The 12322-nt window shown below is 22.2% G+C and overlaps 5 protein-coding genes across 5 annotated transcripts; 2 read left to right on the top strand and 3 right to left on the bottom strand.

Moving 5' to 3' along the window:
- Positions 1-984: 984 nt before the first annotated feature.
- Positions 985-3033, top strand: DDB_G0271160 (hypothetical protein; the record flags this gene model as incomplete). The annotated part of the gene is made up of 4 exons (XM_640679.1): positions 985-1144; positions 1212-1481; positions 1525-2297; positions 2935-3033. The coding sequence occupies 4 exons, from the start codon at positions 985-987 to the stop codon at positions 3031-3033; spliced, it is 1302 nt and encodes a 433-aa protein (XP_645771.1).
- Positions 3034-3283: 250 nt separating this feature from the next.
- DDB_G0271438 (hypothetical protein) lies at positions 3284-6115 on the bottom strand (the record flags this gene model as incomplete). The annotated part of the gene is made up of 1 exon (XM_640678.1): positions 3284-6115. The coding sequence occupies one exon, from the start codon at positions 6113-6115 to the stop codon at positions 3284-3286; it is 2832 nt and encodes a 943-aa protein (XP_645770.1).
- Positions 6116-7142: 1027 nt separating this feature from the next.
- DDB_G0271162 (hypothetical protein) lies at positions 7143-7525 on the top strand (the record flags this gene model as incomplete). The annotated part of the gene is made up of 2 exons (XM_640677.1): positions 7143-7149; positions 7242-7525. 2 exons carry the CDS (start codon positions 7143-7145, stop codon positions 7523-7525), a joined length of 291 nt encoding a protein of 96 aa, XP_645769.1.
- Positions 7526-7589: 64 nt separating this feature from the next.
- On the bottom strand, positions 7590-8775 carry DDB_G0271164 (hypothetical protein; the record flags this gene model as incomplete). The annotated part of the gene is made up of 2 exons (XM_640676.1): positions 7590-7960; positions 8280-8775. 2 exons carry the CDS (start codon positions 8773-8775, stop codon positions 7590-7592), a joined length of 867 nt encoding a protein of 288 aa, XP_645768.1.
- A 716-nt stretch (positions 8776-9491) lies between these two features.
- On the bottom strand, positions 9492-12244 carry DDB_G0271166 (hypothetical protein; the record flags this gene model as incomplete). The annotated part of the gene is made up of 2 exons (XM_640675.1): positions 9492-10908; positions 10983-12244. 2 exons carry the CDS (start codon positions 12242-12244, stop codon positions 9492-9494), a joined length of 2679 nt encoding a protein of 892 aa, XP_645767.1.
- Between the last annotated feature and the right edge of the window lie 78 nt (positions 12245-12322).

The raw sequence follows: 12322 nt of genomic DNA, 5'->3' as shown, positions 1-12322 counted from the left end.
TAATAAATAGTTATATAATTACCTTATAATGTTAATAGTGGAATTCAGAATGGATGGAAAGAAAGACAATTATTTAATTAAAAATATTTTTAAAAAAAAAAAAAAAAAAAAAATTAGTATAAATATTTATATTCATCTAAAATAATAAAATATAATACCTCTAGAAGAAAATGAGCATTCATCTAAAAAATAAATGTTTTTCCAATCAGTATTGTAAATTATTGTATTAAAATAAAATAATTTTAATAAATTTTCAGTTTTGTATTTATTTTCCAAAAAAAAAAAAAAAAAAAAAAAAAAAAAAAAAAAAAAAAAAAAAAAAAAAAAAAAAAAAAATTAACAAATAGTTAGTTATTTAATATATTAAAACTTTTTTACTTACTTGTTTATAGGTTGGAGAGTGGTAATTCCATTTCAATTCTTTGAATATTGAACATATCCTCGATTTGTTGACCTTTTTATAAAAAATACTATTTTGATCTGAGTTAATTTCTTGGGCGATCTCCCTCATTGTGAGATTAGGTCGGACATTAACCATTGCTACCACAGTTGCCACCAAGAGTTCATACTGTTCTGTAGTAAATGTACGTGGAGATCTGGAGCCGCCATGGGATTGTCTAATTCTATTATCTTTGATATCTCTACGGTAATAATTGAGTTGATTTCTGGTCAAACCATTTTCACGAGCAGCTCTACTTATATTACCGATTCTAACCCCATATTCAAAAAATTAAATTTAAAACAGTTGGAGATATTTTCCCCCACTTTTTTTTAAATTAAAAAAAGAAAAATAAAATAAAATAAAAATAAAATCTTTTATCAAAACAAAGATAACTCAGTTACAATGAAATATTTTAAGTATTTAAATTGTTTTTTTTAAAACTTTAATTATTTTATTCACTCATATTTTATTTATCTATTATTTTTTTTCATATTTATTTTATTTATTAATTATTTTTTAAAATCATTTTTCATTATTTTATAATGGACTCAACCAAACTATATTGTAAATCATGTCACAAACTCAATAGCAATTGTACCAGCCAAAAAAGAAGGGGTGCTACACCATGCCAACCATGCCCAGGATATGAAATTTGTTTGAGTTGTTCCTTTCATCCAAAGGAATATAAAACAATGTTAAAAGGTAATTTGTTTATAATATAGATAATTATACTTATAATAATAATTTATTAATTTTTTTTTATATATAGCAAAAGAGACCGAAAGAATTTTCTCGGACAGGGAGAAAAGAAATCAATCAAAAATTCAAGAACAACAAGAAAAGCTTAGAATTAAGCTTGAAAAAGAGAAATTAAAATTGGACAAGGACAAATTCAAATTGGATAAACAAATTGAAAAAGAAAAAGAAGAAAAAGACATTAGAGATAAAAAGAGATTGAGACTTGGTAAATATATAATTTTATATATAAATTATAATAATAATAATAATAATAATAATAATAATAATAATAATAATAATAGTAATAATAATAATAATAAATTTATTTATTAATTTTTTTATAGATAAAATCAGAACCGTGGGTGAAAAAAGTTTTGCTGGTAAGATCAGTGATGAGCTTAAGGCCATCCTATCACCAGATAACATTGAAGAAAAAGAAGTTGAAGTTGTAAATATTGGCTCCATGCACCTTTTGTTTGAAAACAACCAATCAAGTAATGAAGAGTATTTGAAACCCACAACAAACACCACAACAACAACATTTACCACCTCTTCATTAACCAAACCATCAATATCTACATCCTCTTCTTCAACAACAACAATTACCTCAACTTCATCACATTCATCATTTATGTCCCCAACAACCTCCTCATCACAAACAAAAAAATGCCTTTGTGGTGATTCTTCGATTTTTTCAAAATCTGAAGGCACCAAAGGGTCATTTATGATGAGTAAATTGATCTCAGATGTAGACCAGTACAATAGTGTGTTGGGTTATTTTAACAATCTTAAAGAAGATAAAACATTATTATGTGTTAACTCAATTGTTTATATTATTGGTATAATGACAAAGTTAGTATATGCAAATAGAAACAAGAGTTGTTATAAATGTGGCGATATCCATGTATTCAGTAATCACCTCGCTTCACTTCACTATGATCAGTATAAAGAATCATCAGAATTTATTCTCACAAAAATGGGAAAGTGTCACTCAATCATCAATAATATACCACCTTTTATAACAAATGATCAAAAGGTGGTCAAATGCTTTATAGGCTTGATGATTGAGCTTCGAGATGACTTATCCATCATATTCAGTGATGATGATGATGATTGTGTAATTATTGGTGAATCACCAACAATAATTGATATTGATTCAGAGTAATCGGCCATTTAGTTGCCTTTTTTATTATTAATAATAATAATAATAATAATAATAATAATAATAATAATAATAATATTAATAATAATAATAATAAAAATAAATAAATAAATAAAATTCAATTTATTTTATTTTCAAAAAAATTTTAGTATAAAATATTTTTATTGTATAGTTTTAAATTTTTAAAATAAAAAAAAAATATTCATAATAATTAACTTAGAAAGTTTTTTAATATTTTATGGCGAGTTTAAACCCTTTTTTTATTTTTTTTTTTTTTTTTTTTTTTTTTGTTTGACTTGGGTGAGTTTTTTTAATTTTTTTTTTTATGATTAATTTGCTCAAAACGCACTATAATTTTGCTGACTTGTGGTTATTTTTTTTTTTTTTATTTTTTTTTATTTTTTTTTTTTCATTTTCACTAAAATGTTGGTTAAAAAGATTCAGAGAATTATTAAAATCATTAATTTATGAGCATCATTTTGGTAATAACATTAAAGAATTATTTAAAATAGCATTGGGAATCGTATTACTGAATATAATAGTAATAGCAACAGTGATAATAACAGTGACAGTAACTGCAGTATAATAATAGAAATGGGGTGTTTATAGTGGTAGTTCTAATAGAAGTAGTAGTGCTGATAGTAGAAGTGGTGGTGGCGCTTATAGTAGAAGTGGTGTTAGCGCTGATTAAAGTTGTGGTGGTAGCGTTGATTAAAGTTGTGGTGTTAGTGCTGATAGTAGAAGTGGTGGTGGCGCTTATAGTAGAAGTGGTGGCGGCGCTGATTGAAGTTGTGGTGGTAGCGCTGATAGTGAAGTGGTAAAAAAAAAAAAATATAAAATAAAATCAGATAAATAAATAAAATTAAACAATTATTTTCAATCACAATTTCCAAAATAAGAAATTCAATTTTTTAAAAAAAGTAATTTAATTTATTATTTATTTATTTAAACATATTTTTAAAATATGATTTTGTTTTTTCATTTGAATATTTACCAAATTCATTTTTAGTGATGGTAATAAATTGAAAAAGGAATTTAGAAATTTTAATTGAATCTCTTTTAAGTGATGAAAATATAAAAGATTTTAATTCTCCAATATTTAATATTCCACCATCTGATTGTTTCTTTAAAATGAAATGAAAATTATGATGAATGTATTCAAGTATTTGTAATTTTGAATGTAATGTAATATATTCCATAAATGTGAAAACCATTGACTCCATAATAGATTTATCATGAGATGATGTTGATTTGGAATTGTGATACTTTTCAATGATTGTTAAAAACCAATTTAAAAATTTAAAATTATTAATTTCATATAAATATGGGGTGAAATATATGACATCATATGTTAAGGAATTCAATCTTTCAATATAAACACTAATATTTCCTTCCTCTTGATCATTACCTCCATTATAATAATTATCTTTGTCAAGATCTATTCTATCAACTGCAATAAGTAAATGGTATTTATATCTTTCTTCATTTGTATACAAGAATCTACAACTTCGATCTCCAATTTCATGACTATAATTTATACACATCCAATCAAAAAATTTTAAATATTCCCTTGAATAATGGTGTTGTGTGTGTGTTGGTTTTGATCTTTCAAAGATTGGGCTTCTTCCAAAAGAATATGCGTTAATTAATAAATTTCTTAAAGTTTCAAAGTTAATTGAAATTTTAGATGAAAATGATGATGATGATGATACAGGAGTAGTAAATAATAAAAACAAATGCTCGTAATCAAATGTATAACCCTTGTAAATTTGTGGATTTGAAGCAAAGTGTTTTGCAAAATCTACATAATTCTTATTTGATTTATACTCAAAAGAGCCATATATACCACTTCCAAAGCCCATACCTTTTATAAAGCTAACAAGACCATTATAAGAATGCATACCACTACAATTACCACTACCACATCCTAATTTTGATTTATTTAATAATGATTCAAAATGTTTTAATAATTCTAAATTTTTATAAAATGTACTTTTTTTGCCATCAAAAAACACATCTCTAAAGTAATTACATTGATTGTAAAATAAATATTCTAACATCTCTATTGATTCGATATAATAGGTTGGTGGAGTTAATCTTCCAATAGATTCTACTTGTATATTTTTACCAACTTTATTTGAATAATATTTTACCAACTCTATATTATTATGAATTACAAGCATATACAAGAAATAAATTTGAAATCCAGGTTCTGGTTGTTGAATGGTTCTTTGAATTATGTGATCAATGAATTTAATCTTTTTCCCTTTATTAAAACAATGTGAAAATAAAACTTTATAACGATGACTATCGTGATTTTGATTACTATGATCTTGACCAATTCCTGGTAAAAAATGTAGGCAATTGATTGTTTCATATGATTCTAAAATTTCATAATTTCCAAATCTAAATGCAGTTTCAATTAAATGATGAAAATGAAAAACTTTATAATCATCATTGGAATCTTCATGATAATAACAAAAGTATAAAGTATTTGATAGTTCAATACTAAAATTTAAATAATATAATTTTAATAATTTCTTTATAAAATTTTTAATTTCATTATTATCATCACTATTATTAAAATTGATAGGATCATCTAAAAATGATTTTAAGTTCACTTTATCAATTTTCTTTATGAAATTATCAATCTCTTCAATTGTTGCGACTGCTTCGATTTTTTTTAATACTTTTGGGAAACATTCTTCTTTAAATTGTACTTTGTATGATGCGGATGGTGTTTTTAATTTTAAAATTAATCTAGCAGTGGTGATTAATGATTTTAATGTTGACTTTTCATTAATTTGAAAACCATAACCTGAATATGGGTTATGAATGGATTGACCAATTAATAACTTATAATATTGATCTCTATCATTTTCATCAAGGTTAATGTTATTTAAAAAACATAAAAACCCTTTGAAAAAACTATCTTCTTTAGTAGGATAATTACTTCCAAATCCTTTAGCATAGAAATCTTTAAAATCAGTATCAACTATTTTTCTATCAAATAAAACTGAATTTGGTGAATTTAATTCTAATATATATTTAATGAATTTGTTTGAACCTGAAATAATTGAATATAGAAGATCTTTTTTTGTTGGTTCATAATTGAATTCATTTACAAATAATTTAAAAACTTGTAATCTCTTTGAAATAATTGATGCTTGTGTTATATGATTTGGTGAACTAAAATAATCATTCTCTTCATTAAAAAAGTTTCTATAGAATCTATAATCGTCTTCTTTAATTGTTGAAAATAATTTCACTAAAAAATGAATATCCGCAATATGGTTATGATACTGATTTGGATGGAAGTGTAAATATCTACAATTTCTATAAACTTTTTCTCTTATTAAATTGACTTGATTTGAATTTACTAATTTACATATATCATCTATTGAGTCATAACTTATTGTGAATTGGTTATCCATAAATGAGAATATCTTTTTATAAATTGCTTTATTTCTAAATAATTTCCAAAATAATATTTCAGTGGGTTCAATATTATCTGTAATTGTTAATTTAATAATTTTATTAAATGAATTAACATTTTCTTTTTGTTCTTGTTCTTCTTCATATTCTCTTTTTCTTTTAACTATTGATTTAATCTTTTCAATTATTTCTGCTTTTTTTAAATTGGTTGTTGATATACTATATGATTGAGCAATCTCTTTAATTGATTTTAAACTCTTTTTTTCTAATTCACTATCATCAATATCATTTTCATTTTCTAAATTATTATTATTATTATTTTTATTATTATTTTTCATTGTGCAATACTGTCTTACAAAAAAAAAAAAAAAAAATTAATGAAAATGTGAAAAAAAAAAAAAGTGTTTTTATTAATTTTATTTTTATTTTTTATTTATTTTATTTTTATTTTTATTTATTAGTGCTTTAATAAATAAATTATAAAAATAAAAACAAATATAATTGACAGGTCTCAAATGTTTTTTTTTTTTTTTTTATCGGAACTACAAAATAAAACTCATAACTTTCTAAAAAATGAATTTTTATTTTTTTTTTTTTTTTTTTTTTTTTTTAAATTAATAAAATTTATTATTAATAAATAACAAAAAAATTTATTATTTAATATAGAATATTTTTTTAATTTTTTTTTTTAATTTTTTATTATATCTAAGTATTTTTTTCTAATTATATAAGTCACAATGAAAACGTTTCCTCAACAATTTCAACATCCAATTTTTTAAAAAATTACATCGTTTTTTTTTTCAAATATATAAATAATTAAATTAATTAATAATTTTACCTTTTTTTTTTTTTTTTTTTTTTTTTTTTTTTTTTTTTAAAAAAAATTTATGTAATACTCTTCATAATACAATTTTTATTTATACCCTAAAAAATTGAACATAAAACTGATAAATTCATCACACAAGTGCTTCTTTATTTTTAAGTTTTGTGGTATTCAAATAGTTTTTTTTAATTAAAAAAATAAATAAAAAAAACATCGCCCCACACACTGTACAACACAGGAGATATCTCCTGAGTAGTGTTAGTTTTTTTTTATCTGTTTTACTTGTTTGTATTTTTTTATTTTACCCACACTTGACGTTTGAAAATTTTCAAACTGTTAATTTCTTTTGTGTGATGAAAATTGAATTAATTATTATAATTAGTTCGAAGAAAATTTATTTTATTAATTTTATAAAAAAAAAAAAAAATATTAAAAATAAAAAAAAAACATTCATTCATTAATTTATCATTTAAAATTAAAAATATATATTTTATTCCTCTATCAAAATAATTTAAACTATAAAATCATCATCAATAATAAAAATGGGTAGTATGTATTAGTATGGGATTAAATATTCAATTCCAAGTCATTAAATATTAGATTTATTAACTATTAAACTTAACAATAATAATTATTATTAGTAAGAGACGTAGTTTTTGAAAAGGGAGCTGAAGTCGTACAAAATATCTTTGGAATAGGAGATGAAACCAACAATAGTAATCCAAATAATAGAGATGCTTCTTCCAACAGACAAGATGCTCGTGATCAACAAACCATTGAAAGAATCAAAGAATCAGAAAATACCCAAATAGAGGAATGTTATCGTGACTCAACCTCAAATGATGGTGTATTGGTTGATGATAGCAATAATAATGGACAATCATATGATACAACACAGGGTGGAAAATATTGTCAAGATAATTAAATTATATAATAAATTATTAAAAGAAGTATGAATAAAAAAAAGATTTGTTCTCCATGTTTGCTTTTTAAATAATGAATGTTAATAACCAATTTAAAAATTTAAAATTATTAACTTCAAATAGATGAGGAGTGAGTTGGATAACATTATTTAATAATAATCGTAATCTTTGAATATAAACATCATTCTCTTCTTCGTTACCATTATAGTATTTATTAATGCTGTCGTTGTTGTTGTTGTTGTTGTAATTGTTGTTGTTGGAATCAAATCTACCAATCGAAATGAGTAAATGATATTGATGTATTTCTTCAGTGAAACCACCATTTTTCAATTCATTATTATAATTTGTATACATCCAATCCATAAATTTTAAAAATTCTTTTGAATAAGATACTGTTTGATAATTTGGCTCCTTCACAAAAGCATGTCTATTAATTACTAAATTTCTTAATGTTTGAAAGTTGATTGAATGTTTACATGATAATTCTAAAGCAGTGGATATAATGATTCAAAATGTTTAAAAGAAATAAGAATTATTCAGATTTTGTAAATCACTTTGTTTCAAATGCACAACTCTACTGTAATGATAAATTTCGTTTTGAACTTATAAAAAATATCTTTAAAGTAATAACATTGATTGTAAAATAAAAATTCTAACATCTCTATTGATTCGATATAATAGGTTGGTGGAAGTAATAATATGTTAACATTTGCTTGTATGTGATTACCAAGTTTATTTGAATAATATTTTACCAACTCTTAATTGTTGAAAATAATTTCAATAAATATTCTATTTCTAAAGTAATAGTAAATGGATTCAAAAGTAAATATCTACAATTTCTATAAACCTTTTCTTTTATTATACCAAATTGATTTGAATCAATTAATTTATTTATTGATGACATTGAATCATATGTTAACGAGAATCGATTATCAATAAATGAGAATATCTTTTTATAAATTACTATATTTCTAAATAATTTCCAAAATAATATTTCAGTAGGTTCAATATTATCTGTAATTGTTAATTTATTAATTTTATTAAATGAATTAACATTTTGTTTTTGTTTTTGTTCTTCTTCATATTCTCTTTTTCTTTTAACTATTGATTTAATCTTTTCAATGATTTCTGCTTTATTTAAACTAATTGTTGAAATACTATATGATTGAGCAATCTCTATAATTGATTTTAAATCCTTTTTCTCTAATTCACCATCATCCATACTATCATCATTCTCTATATTATTGTTCATTGTTGTGTGATACTGTCCAAAAAAGAAAAAATGAAAAAATTAACAAATAAAAATTAAAAAATTAAAAAAAAATTTAAAAAAAAATGAAAAAACTTCTTTTAGTGCGACAAAAACTTAAAAAATAAGAAATTGCCAAATTTAATTAAATTTTTCAGTTGTAACTTGAAAAAATTAAAAATTAAAAATAGTATTTCTCAAGCGAGATGAATTTTTTATTTTAAATAATAACTGGGCAAGAAATAAAAAAAAATTAAAAATATTGATCAAGTGCATAAATTAAAAAAAAAAAAAAAAAAAAAAAAAAAAAAAAAATTAAATGTAATATATTAGTTTTAAAAAAGTGGTATAATTTTATATCATTAACAATTTCAAATAATAATCAATCATTTGAACATTGGTTAAAAATTAATTATAAAAATAATAATAATGATAATAATCAATCAATATGATAAAAATAATTTAGTTTTTAATTATGTTTCAAAGATATTTACCATTGCATCATGATGTCTACTGTTTGGTCCAACAGTTTCGTCACGAGGTAAGTAACAACATTCACAAGTGGAGCGATTGAAATCAAATCTATCAATTTCGATTAGTAAATGATAGTTTGTAAAGAATTAAAAACAATAATAAAAAATAGAAATATGATTTTTTGTTTGGAACTTCCCTGATTTCGTTTTTTTTTTTTTTTTTTAATATTATTAATTATATTTATTTTATTTATTATATTTTTTATTTGAATATGTTTCAAATTCTTTTTTTGTAATGGTAATGAATTGAAAAAGGAATTTACAAATTTTAACTGCATCTCTGGTAAGTGATGAAAATAAAAAAGATTTTAATTCTTTAATAGTTAATATTCCACCATCTGATTCTTTCTTTAAAATGAAATTGAAATTTTGATGAATGTATTCAAGTATTTGTAATTTTGAATAAAGTATAATATGATCCCCAAATATCAAAACCATATTTTTAATATAATAAAATGTACCTGTAGGAATTAATAATGAAGAATTGTGATACTTTTGAATGATTGTTAAGAACCAATTTAAAAATTTCAAATTATTAATTTCAAATAAATATGGAGTGAGTAGGATGACATCATTTAATAATAATCCTAATCTTTGAATATAAACATCATTCTCTTCTTCATTACCATTAAAGTATTTATTAACGATACTGTTGTTGTTGTTGTTGGAATCAAAGCTATCAATTGCAATGAGTAAATGATATCTATATCTTTGTGTTTTGAAACCAAATATACCATTTTTCAATTCATTATTATAATTTGTATATATCCAATCCATAAATTTTAAAAGCTCCTTTGAATAAGATTCTGTTTGACTATTTGGCTCCTTCACAAAAGCATGTCCATTAATTACTAAATTTCTTAATGTTTGAAAGTTGATTGAATGTTTAAATGATAAATCTGAAGTAGTGAATAAAAGTTCAAAACGAAATTTATCATTACAGTAGAGTTGTGCATTTGAAGCAAAGTGATTAACAAAATCAGAATAATTATTATTTCTTTTAAATGTCAAATAATAATTTCTTTTATCTTTAAAGTATCCATCAATTACAAAGCTAACAAGGCCATTATAAGCATGTATACCACTACCACTACCACTACCACTACCATCACTACTATCACTACCATCACTACCACTGACACTACCACTACCTAATTGATTTAATGATTTTGATTTATTGAATAATGATTCGAAATGTTTTAATAATTCTAAATTTTTATAATATGTACTGATGTAATCATTATAAAAAATATCTTTAAAGTAATTACATTGATTGTAAAATAAAAATTCTAACGTCTCTATTGATTCGATATAATAGGTTGGTGGAAGTAATGATATGGTATACTGTATTTGTATGTGATTACCAACTTTATTTGAATAATATTTTACCAACTCTATATCATTATGAATTACAAGTAAATACAAGAAATAACTCTGAAATTGAGGTTCGGCTTGTATAATGTTTCTTCCAACTATTTGATCAATGAATTTAATCTTTTTATTTCTATCATAACAATGTGAAAATAAAACTTTTAAATCATCATCTCTACATTTATATTTAATGATTCTTGATAATACTCTTTCAAAATATTCCTTTATTTCTCTATTATTTGTTACATATGATTCTAAAATTTCATAAATTCCAAATCTAAATGCTATTTCAATTAAATTACAAACTTCATTCTTAGGAGGATATAAAATATCGGTTGAGATAATATCAATAGTTTCTTAATAAAATTTTTAATTTCATTATTATTGAAAATGATTGGATCATCTAATAATGATTTTAAATTAACTTTATCAATTTTCTTTATAAAGTTATCAATTTCATCAATTGTTGTAATTGGTTTGATTACCTTTTTTGAAAGTTCTTTTTCTTCTTCATCTTCTTTTTCATCTTTTATCGGTTCTGGTGGCGGTGTTTTTAATTTTAAAATTAATCTAGCAGTGGTGATTAATGATTTTAATGTTGATTTTTCATTAATTTCATAATTTCCTTCATCAGCGCAATCTATTAATAATTCAAAGTACTGATTTCTATCATAATTATCATTACCAATACTATTTAAATAACATAACAATCCTTTGTAAAAACTATTTCTTTGAACAAGTCCATGAGTATAGAAATGATTAAAATCTTTGATAACTTCAGTGCACTCTTTTTCTAATAATAAAAATGAGTTTGGTGAATTTAATTCTAATAGATATTTAATGAATTTATTTGATCCATTAAAAATTGAATGCAAAAGATCTGTTTTTGTTGGTTTATAATTGAATTCATTAACAAATAATTTGAAAACTTGTAATTTCTTTGATAAAATTAGTGCACATGATACAGCACCAGATGACTTGTAATAATCATTCTCTATTTTAAAAAAGTTTCTATAGAATCTATAATAATCATCATCATCATCATCTTCATCTTCATCTTGATTAATCGTTGAAAATAATTTCACTAAATATTCCATATCTTGAGTAAGATTAATTGAATATGGATTTGAATTGAAATATAAATATCTACAATTTCTGATAACTTTTTCTTTTATTATACCAAATTGATTCGAATCTATTAGTTTTGTTATTGATGAAACTGAATCATATGTTATTGTGAATTGTTTATCCATAAATGAGAATATCTTTTTATAAATTGTTTTATTTCTAAATAATTTCCAAAATAATATTTCAATTGGTTCAATATTATCTGTAATTGTCAATTTAATAATTTTATTAAATGAATTAACATTTTGTTTTTGTTTTTGTTCTTTTTCATATTCTCTTTTTCTTTTGATTATTGATTTAATCTTTTCAATGATTTCTGCTTTTTTTAATTTAGTTATTGATATACAAAATGATTGAGCAATCTCTTTAATTGATTTTAAATTCTTTTTTTCTAATTCACAATCATCAATATCATCTTCATTTTCTACACTATTGTTCATTGTTATGAAGCGCTGTCAAAAAATTATGAAAATAATAAAAAATAAAAAATAAAAAAAAAGTTACGAAATTTCAAAAAA

This window comes from Dictyostelium discoideum, assembly GCF_000004695.1.
Source record: "Dictyostelium discoideum AX4 chromosome 2 chromosome, whole genome shotgun sequence".
Taxonomy (NCBI): Eukaryota; Evosea; class Eumycetozoa; order Dictyosteliales; family Dictyosteliaceae; genus Dictyostelium; species Dictyostelium discoideum.
Note: the sequence above shows the minus strand (reverse complement) of the source record. Positions and strands in the feature narration are given on the sequence as shown.